Source organism: Delphinus delphis, chromosome X (assembly GCF_949987515.2).
Source record: "Delphinus delphis chromosome X, mDelDel1.2, whole genome shotgun sequence".
In the NCBI taxonomy this organism is placed as follows: Eukaryota; Metazoa; Chordata; class Mammalia; order Artiodactyla; family Delphinidae; genus Delphinus; species Delphinus delphis.
In genome coordinates this window covers 80507456-80527228 of record NC_082704.1, presented here as the reverse complement: position 1 = coordinate 80527228, position 19773 = coordinate 80507456, and the positions used below count along the sequence as shown (strand labels likewise).

The following is a 19773-nucleotide window of genomic DNA, read 5'->3' as shown; positions in this document are numbered from 1 at the left end:
TTTTTCTTTCTGACTTACTTCACTCTGTATGACAGACTCTAGGTCTATACACCTCATTACAAATAGCTAAATTTAATTTCTTTTTATGGCTGAGTAATATTCCATTGTATATATGTGCCACATCTTCTTTATCCATTCATCCAATGATGGGCACTTAGGTTGTTTCCATCTCTGGGCTATTGTAAATACAGCTGCAATGAACATTTTGGTACATGACTCTTTTTGAATTTTGGTTTTCTCAGGGTATATGCCCAGTAGTGGGATTGCTGGGTCATATGGCAGTTCTATTTGTAGCTTTTAAGGAACCTCCATACTGTTCTCCATAGTGGCTGAACCAATTCACATTCCCACCAGCAGTGCAAGAGTGTTCCCTTTTCTCCACACCCTCTCCAGCATTTATTGTTTGTAGATTTTTTGATGATGGCCATTCTGACTGGTGTGAGATGATATCTCATTGTAGTTTTGATTTGCATTTCTCTAATGATTAATGATGTTGAGCATTCTTTCATGTGTTTGTTGGCAGTCTGTATATCTTCTTTGGAGAAATGTCTATTGAGGTCTTCTGCCCATTTTTGGATTGGGTTGTTTGTTTTTTTATTTAGCTGCATGAGCTGCTTGTAAATTTTGGAGATTAGTCCTTTGCCAGTTGCTTCATTTGCAAATATTTTCTCCCATTCTGAGGGTTGTCTTTTGGTCTTGTTTATGGCTTCCTTTGCTGTGCAAAAGCTTTGAAGTTTCATTAGGCCCCATTTGTTTATTTTTGTTTTTATTTCCATTAATCTAGGAGGTGGGTCACAAAGGATCTTGCTGTGATTTATGTCATAGAGTGTTCTGATGTCGGGACCCGGCTCTGAATGTACCAAGAGGTCTGTGCAAAGCCAAGGCTGACAGTACTGAGCAAAGCTAGTACTGGAAGGTACAAAATGGGAAAGCAAAGCTTCCCGAGAGGTGATTCCCCTCAAGATTTCCCCAAGCAATTCCCTGGTTGTAAAATGATGCTCTTTGGGGTATTTTTGCTATGCAACATATTATGTTGTAATGTAGGATTTAAACTTAGACCACAGTATAGAGTAAAATGGAAACCCCCTACAGAACCCCCTTTAACCACGCCGGCTATCCTCACATATCGACCCGCACATTGGGCTAAAGGAAATGTTACTGGATCAGCTGTATGGAGGGAGGCTACATTGGAGAAACAGTTAGATGATGTATGGCCTCCTTGGGGAGTTGCTAATGGGTATGGAAACATTTGGTTTTGGTATAGGGAAGATTTTTTGTAGATTGGGTATATAAGAAACTATATTGGGTTATGTGGGAAATAGCTAGAATTAAAATGATTATGGGATATGTAAATTTTAAAGATGCAAATAAAGCTATGCAAAGAAATAGATATAAAGCTTAATTGATTTATTGCAGATATTTTAAGAATAGGTTAGGTCTTGCAGTACGGTGTTTTTCAAGATGGCCAATAACAGGAAGAGATACGATCTGGAAGTGGAGCGGCAGGCCTGTGACGGTAGAGCATGGAGTACCCGACGGGACTTGGACTGCTTGGTACTGACCTATAAAGAAAATAGCTTACGTGAGCCAAAAAATCACCAAGGTGTGAAAAACCAAAGAGATTGTGTCTGATTTCGTCAAAGTACAAAGAGACCACAGGAGCTGTGATTAGGATATGCTCCACCGCAGGAGACTGTGTGAGGAAAACATTAATGAGATTATTGTGTGAACCGCTTACGTAAGCAGGTGTTTTTTGTTAAAGTGGTTAATGTGTTATTGTTTGTGTAAGATTTTTGGCTCAAGAATAAAAGGTTGCGAAAGGTTAAAAGATGATATGAAAAATAAGAATAGGGAACTGTAGAACTATAAATGTTGCAGCTTTTTGCTAATAAAGATGTCAGATCCTTGCATCCAAGAAGAGGTGTCTTGAGTTCTGTCCTCGCCGACGCCGTCCTCCCCTCTGGCAACCCTGAACCGCTGAGGCTGGTCCTCGGCATTCTGACTATGTTTTCCTCTAAGAGTTTGATAGTTTCTGGCCTTACATTTAGGTCTTTAATCCATTTTCAGCTTATTTTATGGTTTTAGGGAGTGATTTAATCTCATACTTTTACATGTATCTTTCCAGTTTTCCCAGCACCACTTATTCAAGAGGCTGTCCTTTCTTCACTGTACATTCCTGCCACCTTTATCAAAGATAAGGTGTCCATATGTGCGTGGGTTTATCTCTGGGCTTTCTATCCTGTTCCATTGATCTATCTTTCTGTTTCTGTGCCAGTACCATACTGTCTTGATTACTGTAGATTTGTAGTATAGTCTGAAGACAGGGAGCCTGATTCCTCCAGCTCCTCTTTTCGTTCTCAAGATTGCTTTGGCTATTTGTGCTCTTTTGTGTTTCCATACAAATTGTGAAATTTTTTGTTCTAGTTCTGTGAAAAATGCCAGTGGTAGTTTGATACGGATTGCATTGAATCTATAGATTGCTTTGGGTAGTAGAGTCATTTTCACAATGTTGATTCTTCCAATCCAAGAATATCGTATATCTCTCCATCTATTTGTATCATCTTTAATTTCTTTCATCAGTGTCTTATAATTTTCTGCATACAGGTCTTTTGTCTCCTTAGGTAGGTTTATTCCTAGATAATTTTTCTTTTTGTTGCAATGGTAAATGGGAGTGTTTTCTTCATTTCACTTTCAGATTTTTCATCATTAGTGTACAGGAATGCCAGAGAGTTCTGTGCATTAATTGTGTATCCTGCTACTTTTCCAAATTCATTGATTAGCTCTAGTAGTTTTCTGGTAGCATCTTTAGGATTCTCTATGTATAGTATCATGTCATGTGCAAACAGTGACAGCTTTACTTCTTCTTTTCCGATTTGGATTCCTTGTATTTCCTTTTCTTCTCTGATTGCTGTGGCTAAAACTTGCAAACGTATGTTGAATAAGAGTGGTGGGAGTGGGCAACCTTGTCTTGTTCCTGATCTTAGTGGAAATGCTTTCAGTGTTTCACCATTGTGAATGATGTTGGCTGTAGGCTTGTCATTTATGGCCTTTATTATGTTGAGGAAAGTTCCCTCTAGGCCTACTTTCTGAAGGGTTTTTATCATAAATGGGTGTTGAATTTTGTCAAAAGCTTTCTCTGCATCTATTGAGATGATCATATGGTTTTTCTCTTTCAATTTGTTAATATGGTTTAGCCCATTGATAGATTTGCGTATATTGAAAAATCCTTGCATTCCTGGAATAAACCCCACTTGATCATGGTGTATGATCCTTTTAATGTGCTGTTGGATTCTGTTTGCCAGTATTTTGTTGAGGAGTTTTGCATCTATGTTCATCAGTAATATTGGCCTGTAGTTTTCTTTCTTTGAGACATCCTTGTCTGGTTTTGGTATCAAGGTGATGGTGGCCTCGTTGAAGGAATTTGGGAGTGTTCCTCCCTCTGCTATATTTTGGAAGAGTTTGAGAAAGATAGGTGTTAGCTCTTCTCTAAATGTTTGATAGAATTCGCCTGTGAAGTCATCTTATCCTGGGCTTTTGTTTGTTGGAAGATTTTTAATCACAGTTTCAATTTCAGTGCTTGTGATTGGTCTGTTAATATTTTCTATTTCTTCCTGATTCCATCCTGGCAGGTCGTACATTTCTAAGAATTTGTCCATATCTTCCAGATTTTCCATTTTATTGGCATAGAGTTGCTTGTAGTAATGTCTCATGAACTTTTTTAGTTCTGCAGTTTCAGTTGTTACTTCTCCTTTTTCATTTCTAATTCTATTGATTTGAGTCTTCTCCCTTTTTTCTTGATGAGTCTGGCTAGTGGTTTGTCTATTTTTTTTACCTTCTCAAAGAACCAACTTTTAGTTTTATTAATCTTTGCTATTGTTTCCTTCATTTCTTTTTCAGTTATTTCTGATCTGATTTTTATGGTTTCTTTCCTTCTGCTAGCTTTGGGGTTTTTTTGTTCTTCTTTCTCTAATTGCTTGAGGTGTAAGGTTAGATTGTTTATTCGAGATGTTCCCTGCTTCTTAAGGTGGGCTTGTATTGCTATAAACTTCCCCCTTAGAACTGCTTTTGCTGCATCCCACAGGTTTTGGGTCGTTGTGTCTCCAGTGTCATTTGTTTCTAGGTATTTTTTTATTTCCTCTTTGATTCTTCAGTGATCACTTCATCATTAAATAGTGTATTGTTTAACCTCCATGTGTTTGTATTTTTTACAGATCTTTTCCTGTAATTGATATCTAGTCTCATGGCGTTGTGGTCGGAAAAGATACTTGATACAATTTCAGTTTTCTTAAATTTACCAAGGCTTGATTTGTGACCCAAGATATTATCTATCCAGGAGAATGTTCCATGAGCACTTGAGAAAAATGTGATTCTATTGTTTTTGGATGAAGTGTCCTATAAATATCAATTAAGTCCATCTTGTTTAATGTATCATTTAAAGTTTGTTTTTCCTTATTTATTTTCATTTTGGATGATCTGTCCATGGGTAAAAGTGGGGTGTTAACGTCCCCTACTATGAATGTGTTACTGTCGATTTTCCCTTTTATGGCTGTTAGCATTTGCCTTATGTATTGAGGTGCTCCTATGTTGGGTGCATAAATATTTACAATTATTATATCTTCTTCTTGGATCGATCCCTTTATCATTATGCAGTGTCCTTCTTTGTCTCTTCTAATAGTCCTTACTTTAAAGTCTATTTTTTCTGATATGAGAATTGCTACTCCAGCTTTCTTTTGGTTTCCATTTGCATGGAATATCTTTTTCCATCCCCTTACTTTCAGTTTGTATGTGTCTCTAGGTCTGAAGTGGGTCTCTCGTAGACAGCATATATATGGGTCTTGTTTTTGTATCCATTCAGCCAATCTGTGTCTTTTGGTGGGAGCATTTAGTCCATTTACATTTAAGGTAATTATCGATTTGTATGTTCCTATTCCCGTTTTCTCAATTGTTTTGGGTTCGTTATTATAGGTCTTTTCCTTCTCTTGTGTTTCTTGTCTAGAGAGTTCCTTTAGCATTTGTTGTAAAGCTGGTTTGGTGGTGCTGAACTCTCTCAGCTTTTGCTTGTTTGTAAAGGTTTTAATTTCTCCATCAAATCTGAATGAGATCCTTGCTGGGTCAAGTAGTCTTGGTTGCAGGTTTTTCTCCTTCATCACTTTCAGTATATCCTGCCACTCCCTTCTGGCTTGTAGGGTTTCTGCTGAGAGATCAGCTGTTAACCTTATGGGGATTCCTTTGTGTGTTATTTGTTGTTTTTCCCTTGCTGCTTTTAATATGCTTTCTTTGTATTTAATTTTTGACAGTTTGATTAATATGTGTCTTCGCGTATTTCTCCTTGTATTTATCCTGTATGAGACTCTCTGTGATTCCTGGACTTGATTAACTATTTCCTTTCCCATATTAGGGAAGTTTTCAACTATAATCTCTTCAAATGTTTTCTCAGTCCCTTTCTTTTTCTCTTCTTCTTCTGGAACCCCTATAATTCGAATGTTGGTGCGTTTAATGTTGTCCCAGAGGTCTCTGAGACTGTCCTCAGTTCTTTTCATTCTTTTTTCTTTATTCTGCTCTGCAGTAGTTATTTCCACTATTTTATCTTCCAGGTCACTTATCCATTCTTCTGCCTCAGTTATTCTGCTATTGATCCCATCTAGAGTACTTTTAATTTCATTTATTGTGTTGTTCATCGTTGCTTGTTTCATCTTTATTTCTTCTAGGTCCTTGTTAACTGTTTCTTGCATTTTGTCCATTCTATTTCCAAGATTTTGGATCATCCTTGCTATCATTATTCTGAATTCTCTTTCAGGTAGACTGCCTATTTCCTCTTCATTTGTTAGGTCTGGTGCATTTTTATCTTGCTCCTTTATCTGCTGTGTGTTTTTCTGTCTTCTCATTTTGCTTATCTTACTGTGTTTGGGGTCTCCTTTTTGCAGGCTGCAGGTTCGTAGTTCCTGCTGTTTTTGATGTCTGTCTCCAGTGGCTAAGGTTGGTTCAGTGGGTTGTGTAGGCTTCCTGGTGGAGGGGACTACTGCCTGTGTCATGGTGGATGAGGCTGGATCTTGTCTTTCTAGTGGGCAGGTTCACGTCTGGTTGTGTGTTTTGGGGTGTCTGTGACCTTATTATGATTTTAGGCAGCCTTTCTGCTAATGGGTGTGATTGTGTTCCTCTTTTGCTAGTTGTTTGGCATAGGTTGGCCAGCACTGTAGCTTGCTGGTCGTTGAGTGAAGCTGGTTGCTGGTGTTAAGATGGAGGTCTCTGTGAGATTTTCACCATTTGATATTATGTGGAGCTGGGACTAGTCTCTTGTTGACCAGTGTCCTGAAGTTGGCTCTCCTATCTCAGAGGCAGAGCCCTGACTCCTGGCTGGAGCACCAAGAGCCTTTCATCCACATGGCTCAGAATAAAAGGGAGAAAAAGTAGAGAGAATTAGTAGAAGTATGAAAAAAGAAAGAAAGAAAGGACGGAAGGAAGAAAGAAAGAAAGAAAGAAAGAAAGAAAGAAAGAAAGAAGGAAAGAAAGAAAGAATGAAGGTAAAGTATAATAAAGTTATTAAAATTAATTATTAAGAAAAAAATTTTTAAAAAAACCATGGACAGATAGAACCCTAGGACAAATGGTGCAAGCAAAACTATACAGACAAGATCTCACACAGAAGCATACACATACACATTCACAAAAAGAGGAAAAGGGGAAAAAATCATAGATCTTGCTCTCGAAGCCCACCTCCTCAATTTGGGATGACTCGTTGTCTATTCATGTATTCCACAGATGCAGGTACATCAAGTTGATTGTGGAGCTTTAATCCACTGTTTCTGAGGCTGCTGGGAGAGATTTCCCTTCTCTTCTTTGTTCTCACAGCTCACAGGGACTCAGCTTTGAATTTGGCCCTGCCTCTGCGTGTAGGTCGCTGGAGGGCATCGGTTTTTTGCTCAGACAAGATGGGGTTAAACGAGTCGCTGATTCGGGGGCTCTGGCGCACTCATGCCGGGGGTGGGGGGATGGGGAGGGAGGGGGGGTCGGGAGGGAGGGGCACTGCGTGCAGGGCGGGCCTGCGGCGGCAGCGGCCGTCGTGACGTTGCACCAGCCTGAGGCCCGCCGTGTGTTCTCCCGGGGAAGTTGTCCCTGGTTTCGGGAACCTGGCAGTGGCGGGCTTCACAGGCTCCGCGGAAGAGGGGTGTGGATAGTGACCTATGCTCGCCCACAGGACCCTTGGTGGCGGCAGCAGCAGCCTTAGCGTCTCCCGTCCGTCCCTGGGGTCCTTGCTTTTAGCCGCGGCTCGCGCCCATCTCTGGGGTCCGCACTTTTAGCCGCGGCTGGCACCCATCTCTGGAGTTCCTTTAAACAGCGCTCTTAAAACCCTCTCATCGCGCACCATGAAATAAAGAGAGAAGAAAAAGTCTCTTGCCTCTTCGGCAGGTGCAGACTTTTCCCTGGACTCCCTCCCGGCTAGCCGAGGTGCACTAACCCCCTGCAGGCTGTGTTCACGCTGCCAACACCAATCCTCTCCCTGCGCTCCGAATGAAGCCGGAGCCTCTGCTCCCAGGCCCGTCCGGCCCGGAGGGTGAACAGACAAGCCTCTCGGGCTGGTCAGTGCCAGTCGGCACCGATATTCTGTGCAGGAATCTCCCTGCTTTGCCCTTCGCACCCCTGTTACTATGCACTCCTCCGCGGCTCCGAAGCTCCCCCCTCTGCCGCCGACAGTCTCCACCCGCGAAGGGGCTTCTTAGTGTGTGGAAACTTTTCCTACTTCACAGCTCCCTCCCACTGGTGCAGGTGCCGGCCCTATTCTTTTGTCTCTGTTTTTTCTTTTTTTCTTTTGCCCTACCCAGGTACCTGGGGAGTTTCTTGCCTTTTGGGAGGTCTGAGATCTTCTGCCAGCCTTCAGTAGGTATTCTGTAGGAGTTGTTCCACATGTAAATGTATTTCTGGTGTATCTGTGGGGAGGAAGTTGATCTCCGTGTCTTACTTTTCCGCCATCTTCCAGGGACAAGCTGTTTCTAGATTTTTTGATGATGGCCATTCTGACCGGTGTGAGATGATATCTCATTGTAGTTTTGATTTGCATTTCTCTAATGATTAATGATGTTGAGCATTTTTTCTTGTGTTTTTGGCAGTCTGTATATCTTCTTTGGAGAAATGTCTATTTAGGTCTTCTGCCCATTTTTGGATTGGGTTGTTTGTTTCTTTGTTATTGCGCTGCATGAGCTGCTTATAAATTTTAGAGATTAACCATTTGTCAGTTGCTTCATTTGCAAATATTTCCTCTGATTCTGAGGGTTGTCTTTAGATCTTGTTTATGGTTTCCTTTGCTGTGCAAAAGATTTGAAGTTTCATTAGGTCCCATTTGTTTATTTTTGTTTTTATTTCCATTTCTCTAGGAGGTGGGTCAAAAAGGATCTTGCTGTGATTTACGGCATAGAGTGTTCTGCCTATACTTTCTTCTAAGGGTTTGATAGTTTCTGGCCTTACATTTAGGTCTTTAATCCATTTAGAGCTTGCTTTTGTGTATGGTGTTAGGGAGTGATCTAATCTCATACTTTTACATGTACCTGTCCAGTTTTTCCAGCACCACTTATTGAAGACGCTGTCCTTTCTCCACTGTACATTCCCGCCTCCTTTATCAAAGATAAGGTGACCATATGTGCGTGTGTTTATCTCTGGGCTTTCTATCCTGTTCCATTGATCTATCTTTCTGCTTCTGTACTAGTACCATACTGTCTTGATTACTGTAGCTTTTTTGTATCGTCTGAAATCAGGGAGCCTGATTCCTCCAGCTCCGTTTTTTGTTCTCAAGTTTGTGTTTGATATTTGGGGTCTTTTGTGTTTCCATACAAATTGTGAACTTTTTTTGTTCTAGTTCTGTGAAAAATGCCAGTAGTTGTTTGATAGGGATTGCATTGAATCTTTCGATTGCTTTGCATAGTAGAGTCATTTTCAAAATATTGATTCTTCCAATCCAAAACACGGTGTATCTCTCCATCTATTTGTATCGTCTTTACTTTCTTTCATCAGTTTCTTAGAAATTACTGCATACAGGTCTTTTGTCTCCTTAGGTAGGTTTATTCCTAGATATTTTATTGTTTTTGTTGCAATGGTAAATGGGAGTGTTTTCTTGATTTCACTGTCAGATTTTTCATCATTAGTGTATACGAATGCAAGAGATTTCTGTGCATTAATTTTGTATTCTGCTAGTTTACCAAGTTCATTGATTAGCTCTAGTAGTTTTCTGGTAGCATCCTTAGGATTCTCTATGTATAGTATCATGTCATCTGCAAACACCGACAGCTTTACTTCTTCTTTTCAGATTTGGATTACTTTTTTTCCCTTTGCTTCTCTTATTGTTTTGGCTAAAACTTCCAAAGCTATGTTGAATAAGAGTGGTAAGAGTGGGCAACCTTGTCTTCTTCCTGATCTTAGTGGAAATGCTTTCAGTTTTTCACCATTGAGGACGATGTTGGCTGTGAGTTTGTCATATATGGCCTTTCTTACATTGAGGAAAGTTCCCTCTATGCCTACTTTCTGCAGCGTTTTTATCATAAATAGTGTTGAATTTTGTCGAAAGCTATCTCTGCATCTATTGAGATTATCATATGGTTTTTCTCCTTAAATTTTTTAATATGGTTTATCACCTTGATTGATTTGCGTATATTGAAGAATCTTGCATTCCTGGAATAAACCCCACTTGATCATGGTGTATGATCCTTTTAATGTGCTGTTGGATTCTGTTTGCTAGTATTTTGTTGAGGAGTTTTGCATCTATGTTCATCAGTGATATTGGCCTGTAGTTTTCTTTCTTTGTGACATCCTTGTCTGGTTTTGGTATCAAGGTGATGGTGGCCTCGTAGAATGGGTTTGGCAGTGCTCTTCCCTCTGCTATATTTTGGAAGAATTTGAGAAGGATAGGTGTTAGCTCTTCTCTAAAAGTTTGATAGAATTCGCCTGTGAAGCCATCTTATCCTGGGCTTTTGTTTGTTGGAAGATTTTTAATCACAGTTTCTGTTTCAACCCTTGTGATTGGTCTGTTCATAGTTTCTATTTCTTCCCGCTTCAGTCTAGGCAGGTTGTGCATTTCTAAGAATTAGTCCCTTTCTTCCAGGTTGTCCATTTTATTGGCATAGAGTTTCTTGTAGTAATCTCTCAGGATCTTTTGTATTTCTGCAGTGTCAGTTGTTACTTCTCCTTTTTCATTTCTATTTCTATTGATTTGAATTCTCCCTCTTTTTCTTGATGAGTCTGGCTAATGGTTTATCAATATTGTTTATCTTCTCAAAGAACCAGCTTTTAGTTTTATTGACCTTTCCTATCGTTTCCTTCATTTCTTTTTCATTTATTTCTGATCTGGTATTTATTATTTATTTCCTTCTGCTAACTTTGGGGGGGGGTTTGTTCTTCTTTCTCTAATTGCTTTAGGTGCAAGGTTATGTTGTTTATTCAAGATGTTTCCTGTTTCTTTAGGGAGGATTGTATTGCTAGAAACTTCCCTCTTAGAACTGCTTTTGCTGCATCCCATAGGTTTGGGGTCATCATGTCTCCATTGTCATTTGTTTCTAAGTATTTTTTTTATTTCCTATTTGATTTCTTCAGTGATCACTTCGTTATTAAGTAGTGTATTGTTTAGCCTCCATGTGTTTGTAGTTTTTACAGATCTTTTCCTGTCATTGATATCTAATCTCATAGTGTTGTGGTCGGAAAAGATACTTGATATAATTTCAATTTTCTTAAATTTACCAAGGCTTGATTTGTGACACAAGATATGATCTATCCTGGAGAATGTTCCATGAGCACTTGTGAAAAATATGTATATTGTTGTTTTTGGATGGAATGTCCGATAAATATCAAATAAGTCCATCTTGTTTAATGTAACATTTAAAACTTGTTTTTCCTTCCTTAGTTTAATTTTCGATTATCAGTCCATTTGTGAAAGTGGGGTTTTAAAGTCCCGTACTATGAATGTGTTACTGTTGATTTCCCCTTTTATGGCTGTTAGTATTTGCCTTATGTATTGAGGTGCTCCTATGTTGAGTGCATAAATATTTACAATTGTTATATCTTCTTTTTGGATCGATGCCTTGATCATTATGTAGTGTCCTTCTTTGTCTCTTCTAATACTCCTTATTTTAACATCTATTTTGTCTGATATGAGTATTGCTACTCCAGCTTTCTTTTGGTTTCCATTTGCATGGAATATCTTTTCCCATTCCCATACTTTCAGTCTGTGTGTGTCTCTAGGTCTGAAGTGGGTCTCTTGTAGACAGCATATATATGGGTCTTGTTTTTGTATCCATTCAGCCAATCTGTGTCTTTTGGTGGGATCATTTAGCCCATTTACATTTAACGTAATTATTAATATGTATTTTCCTATTCCCATTTTCTTAGTTGTTTTCGGTTCGTTATTGTAAGTTTTTTTCTTCTCTTGTGTTTCTTGCCTAGATAAGTTCCTTTAGCATTTGTTGTAAAGCTGGTTTGGTGGTGCTGACCTCTCTCAGCTTTTGCTTGTCTGTAAAGGTTTTAATTTCTCCATCACATCTGAATGAGATCCTTGCTGGGTAGAGTAATCTTGGTTGCAGGTTTTTCTCCTCCATCACTTTCACTATGTCCTGCCAGTCCCTTCTGGCATGCAGAGTTTCTGCTGAACGATCAACTGTTAACCTATGGGCATTCCCTTGTGTGTTATTTGTTGTTTTTCCCTTGCTGCTTTTAGTATGTTTTCTTTGTAATTAATTTTTGACAGTTTGATTAGTATGTGTCTTGGTGTATTTCTCCTTGGATTTATCCTGTGTGGGACACTCTCTGATTCCTGGACTTGATTAACTATTTCCTTTCCCATATTAGGGAAGTTTTCAACTATAATCTCTTCAAATATTTTCCCAGTCCCTTTCTTTTACTCTTCTTCTTCTGGAACCACTATAATTCGAATGTTGGTGTGTTTAAAGTTGTCCCAGAAGTTTCTGAGACTGTCCTCAGTTCTTTTCATTCTTTTTTCTTTATTCTGCTCTGCAGTAGTTATTTGCACTATTTTATCTTCCAGGTCACTTATCCGTTCCTGTGCCTCAGTTATTCTGCTATTGATCCCATCTAGAGTATTTTTAATTTCATTTATTGTCTGGTTCATCATTATTTGTTTCACCTTTAGTTCTTCTAGGTCCTTGTTAAATGTTTCTTGCGTTTTGTCTATTCTATGTCCAAGATTTTGGATCATCTTTACTATCATTATTCTGAATTCTTTTTCAGGTAGACTGCTTATTTCCTTTCATTTGTTAGGTGGTGGTTTTTTATCTTGCTCCTTCATCTGCTGTGTGATTTTCTGTCTTCGCATTTGCTTATCTTACTGTGTTTGGGGTCTCCTTTTTCAGGCTGCAGCCTCATAGCTCCCGTTGTTTTTGGTTTCTGTCCCCAGTGTCTAAGGTTGGTTCAGTGGGTTGTCTAGGCTTCCTGGTGGAGGGGACTAGTGCCTGTGTTCTGCTGGATGAGGCTGGATCTTGTCTTTCGGGTGGGCAGGTGTACGTCTGGTGGTGTAATTTGGGGTGTCTGTGGACTTCTTATGATTTTAGGCAGCCTCTCTGCTAATGGGTGGGGTTGTGTTCCTGTCTTGCTAGTTGTTTGGCATAGGGTGTCCAGCACTGTAGCTTGCTGGTTGTTGAGTGAAGTGGGTGCTGGTGTTGAGATGGAGATCTCTGGGAGACTTTCGCCATTTGATGTTATGTGGAGCTGGGAGGTTTCTTGTGGACCAGTGTCCTGAATATGGCTCTCCCACCTCATAGGCACAGCACTGACTCCTGGCTGCAGCACCAGGATCCTTTCATTCACGCGGCTCAGAATAAGAGAGAAAAAGTAGAAGGAAAGAATTAGTAGAAGTAGAAAGAAAGAAAGAAAGAAAGAAAGAAAGAAAGGAAGGAAGGAAGGAAAGAAGAAGGAAAGAAAGAAGGAAAGAAAGAAAAACGGAGGGAGGGAGGAAGGGAGGAAATGGGGAAGGAAGGAAGGAGGGAAGGAAGGAAGAAAAAAATGAAAGAAAGAAGATAAAATAAAATAAAATAATGTAAAATATAATAATGTTATTAAAATTAAAACTAATTATTAAGAAAAAAATGAAAAAAAAACAAAAGTGGACTGATAAAACCTTAGGACAAATGGTGGAAGCAAAGCTATACACACATAATCTCACACAGAACAATACGTATACACACTCACAAAAAGAGGAAAAGGGTAAAAGAATTATAAATCTTTTTCTCAAAGTCAACCTCCTCAATTTGGGATGATTCGTTGTCTAAAGGAGGAAGGAAGGAAAGAAAGGAAGATGGAAGATAAAGTAAAATAAAATAAAGTTACTAAAGTAAAAAGTAATTATTAAGAAAAAAATTAAAAATCAGGAAAAAAAAAAGGACAGATAGAACCCTAGGACAAATGGTGGAAGCAAAGCTATACAGACAGCATCTCACACAGAAGCATACACATACATAATCACAAAATGAGGAAAAGGAGAAAATATTATAAATCTTGTTCTCAAAGTTCACCTCCTCAATTTGGGATGATTCGTTGTCTATTCATGTATTCCACTGATGCAGGGTACATCAAGTTGATCGTCGAGCTTTAATCCATTGCTTCTGAGGCTGCTGGGAGATATTTCCCTTTCTCTTTGTTCTCACAGCTCCCAGAGGCTCAGCTTTGGATTTGGCCCTGCATCTGCGTGTAGGTCAGCAGAGGGCGACTGTTCTTCGCTCAGACAGGCCGGGGTTAAAGGAGCAGCTGCTTAGGGGACTCTGGCTCATTCAGGCCGCGGGGAGGGAGGGGCACGGCGAGCGCGGCGAGCCTGCAGCAGCAGAGGCCAGCGAGACGTTGCACCAGCCTGAGGCGCACTGTGCGTTCTCCCGGGGAAGTTGTCCCTGGATCCCGGTACCCTGGCAGTGGCGGGCTGCACAGGCTCCCTGGAAGAGGGGTGTGGATAGTGACCTGTGCTCGCACACAGGCTTCTTGGTGGCGGCAGCAGCAGCCTTAGTGTCTCATGCCCGTCTATGGGGTCTGCACTTTTATCTGCGGCTCGCACCCGTCTCTGGAGGTCCTTTAAGCAGCGCTCTTAGTCCCCTCTCCCGGCGCACCAGGAAACAAAGAGGGAAGAAAACATCTCTTGCCTCTTTGGCACGTCCAGACTTTTCTTCAGACTCCCTCCCAGCTAGCCGTGGTGCACTAACCCCTGCAGGCGGTGTTCACACTGCCAACCCCATGCTCTCCCTGCGCCCCGATCGAAGCCCGAGCCTCAGCTCCCAGCCCCGCGGTCCCTGGAGGGTGAGCAGATAACCCTCTCAGGCTAGTCAGTGCCGGTCGGCTCTGATCCTCTCTGCGGCAATCTCGCACTTTGCCCTCCACACCCCTGTTGCTGTGCTCTCCTCCGTGGTTCCAAAGCTTTCCCCCTCCGCCACCCGCAGTCTCAGCCCACGAAGGGGCTTCCTAGTGTGTGGAAACCTTTCCTCCTTCACAGCTCCCTCCCACTGGTGCAGGTCCTGTACCTATCATTTTGCCTCTGTTTATTCTTTTTTCTTTTGCCCTGCCCAGGTACGTGGGGAGTTTCTTGCCTTTCAGGAGGTCTGAGGTCTTCTGCCAGCGTTCAGTATGTGTTCTGCAGGAGTTGTTTCACGTGTAGAAGTATTTCTGGTGTATCTGTGGGGAGGAAGGGGATCTCCGCGTCTTACTCTTCCGTCATCTTCCCCTCGTCCCTGACATATGGTCCTTATTCATCCATCTCCCTCTTTTCAGTTGAGTACAGGATGTTCCTCCTTGCTCCACCTTAGAGTACAGCTGTGGTCTACAGAACTGCTCAGTGCCTTAGGGTACAGCTGTGGGCTCCGCGCCAGCAGAGAGACTCACCACCTGTGGTGTCTATCACTGAGCATCTCCGATTCTGCATCATGCTGTGGGACTAGGGACATAGGGAGTTGATACAATGCTGATCTTGCTTTTGCTGCCATAGGAAACTTTTTAGATCTATTTGGGGTAGTTGTCTCCTTACCAGTCAAATCAATGGACATGTGGTAACTCAATCTAAAAACTTCAGTAGTGCCCTTTATGACCCTGTTAGCCACCACAGTGCTGTTTAAGGAATGCCTAACCACTTGACAGAGACTGTGGTATTGAGTTGTGTGGAGCACAAACTTAAGCCCATAGCAGGACTTTAAGGCAGCATTTGCCAGGCCTCTGTCATTTGTAAAACAACTTTAAAATTGATGCCATGTCTGATAACTACATAACTTATTTAAATCAAATCATTTCCTTAGCTCTAATTCATTTATAAAGTTAACTTCTTATCTCAACTTGAAATTCAAAAGCAATATCATTTGCTACAGATGTAACTGCAAAAAGTAAAAAACATGAAAAATTAAACAAAAACACAGAATATAATTAATGGATCATATCCATTTGTACTGTAACTCCTTCTCTCTCTCTCTCTCTCCACGTGTGTGTGTGTGTGTGTGTGTGTGTGTGTGTGTGTGTGAACTCACTTTTTCTTCATGGCAGTACTCTACTGTAAATATTATATTATAATTTCTATTTTAGAAATAGATAAATACACCCAACGAATTTAAGTATTTTCCATCATCACACAGCCAGTATGTCAGAGCCAGGATTGAAACCAATGGCTAGTTCATGCCATAGCCTTTATGGAGACGGAGTTGGTAGGACCCAAGTAATTTTCCCTCAGCAGGTCCCTCTTGTTCATTTCACTTTTTTTCTACCTAGTCCTTTCAGCCAGTTCTACAACCTAGGAACGTCTCACGTATTTTGTGGCAAATTAGGATACTCTAAATTTCTACTCATTTTTCAAATGGACCACAGATTTTCATTCCTTTTTTGGTTCAGGGAAATACTTTTTAACTTCTGTAAGAGGGAGGAATAGTTGCTGTTTATAATCCCCTGCCATTCCATAAGCAGAGTGGATTTTGAATGTTATACTTTGTTGCAGAAGTGTAAGGGGCTCAGAGATGTAATGTGAAAACTTAATGTAATTTATCACATTAACCAATTAATGGAGGAATAATGTCCTATGATTTCAAGAGATGCACTGGAAGTGTTTGATGAAATTCTACATATATTCAAGTTTAGTATACTTAGCAAAACAGGAACAGAATGGAACTACCTTATTTTGATAAAGGGTACCTATGAGAAGGCACTGTAAACATTATATTGAAATGTGAAAAATTTTCCATTTCTGATTAGGATAAAGACAGGGATATCCACTAGTAAATAGTATTGGATGGTCCTGTCCAATACCATAAATGAGAAGAAGAAAGTAAAGGTATAGTCTTTAAAATGGCAAAACCAGAACATTATTCAAAGATGATATGATTGTGTTATTTTTCAAATCCAAAAGGATCAATAGATAAACTTCTGGAATTAATAAGCATATTTAGCAAAGTTGCTGGAAAATAAGTCAGTTCACATTTTTTCTCTATGTACAGTCTCAAATACTTAAAAACTTGCAAAACAGATACAATTTTCAAAAACATCAAATACCTAGGAATACATTTAATAATATTATGCAAGAATTCTTTGAAGAAAGTTGTAAAACTTTATTGAGAGATGGTGAGCAGTCAAATTTCCAACATAGGGACAGCGTACTTAGCTTCAGTCTACCTTTGTTTAAATCCGTGGTTGCCCTTCACCTATAATAAAAAGAAAATCGAGGCAAATTACTTTGCAGAACTTTATTTAGATGACTATAGCTATACACAGGACACTACAGTTTTGATGGATTAAAGCCAGTCCCTAGGGGTGACCCTTTGGCTTGCATCCAGTTAACCTCTGTAGAGATATTGAAGGTAAACTTTTAGTCATATAAACAGCAATTTGAATCACATCAATTTTTAGTGCAATAAGTAAACAAGGAGATTGTTCCAGTTCAGTGCAAATTTAATCAAATTAAATTATTTAAAGGTAGGTATAGGTAGAAAGGGAAAAATAACATACTTTCAGTAATAATCCAACCAAACAAAAAACCTAAGGAAAAATATGTTTTCAATGTTTTCACGTGAAATAATATTTTGAATATAAGATGTGCTTGGAACTACCTAAGCAAAGTAAACAGAAAGGCCATTATTGCATTTGTTTTGTCTCTATTGTGGAAAAATGCAAAAATGTTTCTTTGGGATAGTTTAGTCTTTATGTAGCTGTTTGAAGTAGGGTAAACATTTGTCCCCATTATCACCCAAACTGTTGGCTCTACACAATTAAAAGCATTTCCATTTACACCAAAAAAATCACATGTCCACACTAGTTTTAAACCATTACCACCATAGGTGACATCAAAATATAAACTGATGTTTATTATAATGGGTTATGTGAAAAGCAGGCCTTTATAAAATATCTGAAAATTATTAGTTGTTGACTAAATGACTTATACTCCAAAGTGAGAAAATACTTTTGGCTCTTATAACGCAATATAAATTTGACCCAATTTGTTCCCATCTTTGATGACTTAATATGACGGTCACTGTGGTCTGAACTGCTTTTCTAATAAACTTTGTATGTGAAGTCTGTTATTAAAATAGCCGTAATGTTACCTCTATGTTAAAAAATATATAATATTGTAGAAAAAAGAAACCCCATAATTTGCATCTTAATGGATAACCAACCTGCTTCTGGCTTTTCAATGGTCTCTAGACTTGGTAGAATCTCCTCCTTGACATCAGGACCATCCCCAGGCTTATCCACAGTCTTCAGCAGAGCCAGTTCCTGTTGATCAGCTTCCATAGCAGGCCCTTAAAAATAAAAAGGTCACTTTTTAAGAAGTAAAACCATGAAATATGAATAAGGAAATAATAGTCATTCCCTCATCATTATGAAATAAAAGCCTATATACTCGTATGGTAATAAATATGTTGCATAAGTATCCCAAGAGCATTAGCTTCAGGAGTCTCTTGCCAGAAAAAAGGAAAACAAGTTGTTCAAACATTACCCTTTCCTTCCTTACTCCAGGCTACCCCCAGAAAACTAAATTGTCCCTTTTGTACTTAGCTGTTATTGTACTTGTGTATTAAATCAGTGATTTGTTAGGGTCTTTCTGACTAGATTATAAGTTTCAGACAGAAATTAGGTCTCTCTTTGGCACTGAGACTCCAAGCACTTAGTACATTACATGGCATGAGCAGGCACTAATAAATGTTGTGTGGGAAAAAGTCTTTAAAAAATGAAAATATCAGCAAAACGGCAGGTTTGGTAGTCCCACAATTTCATTCTCCCATAGAAACATAAAAAAGAAGCACTCAGAAACTGGCTGAACAAACTATATAGGAGCTCTGTAATGCACTCAAAGGTTAACGTATGAAAGCCCAATCAAGAAAAAGCCACTTTCTGAAGGCTAGGAACGTTTTCTGACAATTTTACTTGTCTTCACTCCACATTTTCCCCAGAGTAGTAGCAAGAATTGTTTGAAATATTTTTCTAATGTTTCTTTCCTCTTGTTTCCAGTGGGTCATAATGCATGATGTACAAATACAACTCCACCACCCATAGACCCACAAGGACTCTTATCCCCTCTCTTTTCAACTTGAGCCACAGGTGCTCCTTCACCTTCAATGTCCTGAGCAGATATAGTATCCTGATTCTCAGACGGTGGTTCCTCTAGTTGAGGTGGTTTATCACTGGGCTGCTGAGCCTAGGGGTGTGATTTTGTTCACAAATTTTAAAAATCAATAATTTATGAATGTATATAATACATACATATATTTAATCATAAGTCTAAATATATTTTCCAACAGTAATACACACACAGACACACACACACAATTTTTTTCTTAATAAAATTGTTACTCTTCTCGCAGACACAAACTGTTTTAATCTACACTGAAATGGATGTGTGTAATCCATTATTGACTAGTATAGGACAACAGGTAGGAAACTTAAGAGCACACCCATCCAGGCAAGAACAGAATTTAATCGTCCTGGGTCAATGTTTTTTTCATGAGATTCCATTATCATTTTTTATCAATATGGAAGACAATATGAATGTATATGTACTAGTTCAACAACAATAAATAAATTGATTCTGGTAATGGAAAACATTAAATGTTGAAGCACTCACAACCAGAGGCCCAACAACCTGGGAAGACTCTCTTCTTCCTGCAGATTTGGATCTTCTTCTTACATGCCCACTCATATTTCTCACTGAAAAAGAAATATTATAATTTGAAAACTACATGTAAGAGGATAGCTATATATGAACACTATGACAAAATGCTTATTTGTACTTTAATACCAAATAGGCCTTTGTTTATGTGTGTAGCAACAAACAGGCATAGAAATCACTTTAAGACACATGGTGAAAGAATGGGGGCTTTCCTAATGAGGTTTCATTTCACAACTGGACTCATCATGAAAACACTAGAGAATTAGAACTTGAGTGAATACTGGTTTTGCCATACCACATTTACTATGCACATGCCTGCAACCCCCAAATAAACTTTTGTGGGAAAGCATAGACAGGTTAATTCTTTTACATAATGCCTGTGGCTGCTTTCTCAAAGAACGACTTGCCCACTTCTCCCTTGGCACCCTGCTCAGGGCACTACAAATCTCGGTATGCAGTCACAACCCCACAGTGGTCCGACTTCTAGGCCTTTCCTTTACCGTCTGCCCTGCCTCCTGCCTGGGGCCCCACTGCAGACTCCGGATTCTGTGCTCTGTCGTCAGTTTCAGGGCCACCAGAACAAAGATACCTCAAATAGCACCCCTAAGACTCACCCCTCTTTCATCTGACCCTCTGCCTTCCACCACCCACCACCCTCCCTCTCCCAC

General features: G+C 39.6%; 1 protein-coding gene across 1 annotated transcript; it reads right to left on the bottom strand.

Annotated features, from left to right (window-relative positions):
* Nucleotides 1–16620: 16620 nt before the first annotated feature.
* LOC132418516 (putative G antigen family E member 3) lies at nucleotides 16621–19135 on the bottom strand. The gene is made up of 4 exons (XM_060002419.1): nucleotides 19061–19135; nucleotides 18550–18634; nucleotides 17613–17738; nucleotides 16621–16643 (listed from the first exon to the last, which is right to left on the bottom strand). Exons 1-4 carry the CDS (start codon nucleotides 19133–19135, stop codon nucleotides 16621–16623), a joined length of 309 nt encoding a protein of 102 aa, XP_059858402.1.
* Between the last annotated feature and the right edge of the window lie 638 nt (nucleotides 19136–19773).

Excerpts from the sequence above, each read along its gene's own strand:
- LOC132418516 (XM_060002419.1), bottom strand. The coding sequence starts at position 19,135 with ATGAGTGGGCATGTAAGAAGAAGATCCAAATCTGCAGGAAGAAGAGAG. Across the intron at positions 18,635-19,060 it reads AGGTTGTTGGGCCTCTGGTT|GCTCAGCAGCCCAGTGATAA; the intron begins GTGAGTGCTTCA and ends TCACACCCCTAG. Across the intron at positions 16,644-17,612 it reads CATTGAAAAGCCAGAAGCAG|GTGAAGGGCAACCACGGATT; the intron begins GTTGGTTATCCA and ends TTTTTATTATAG.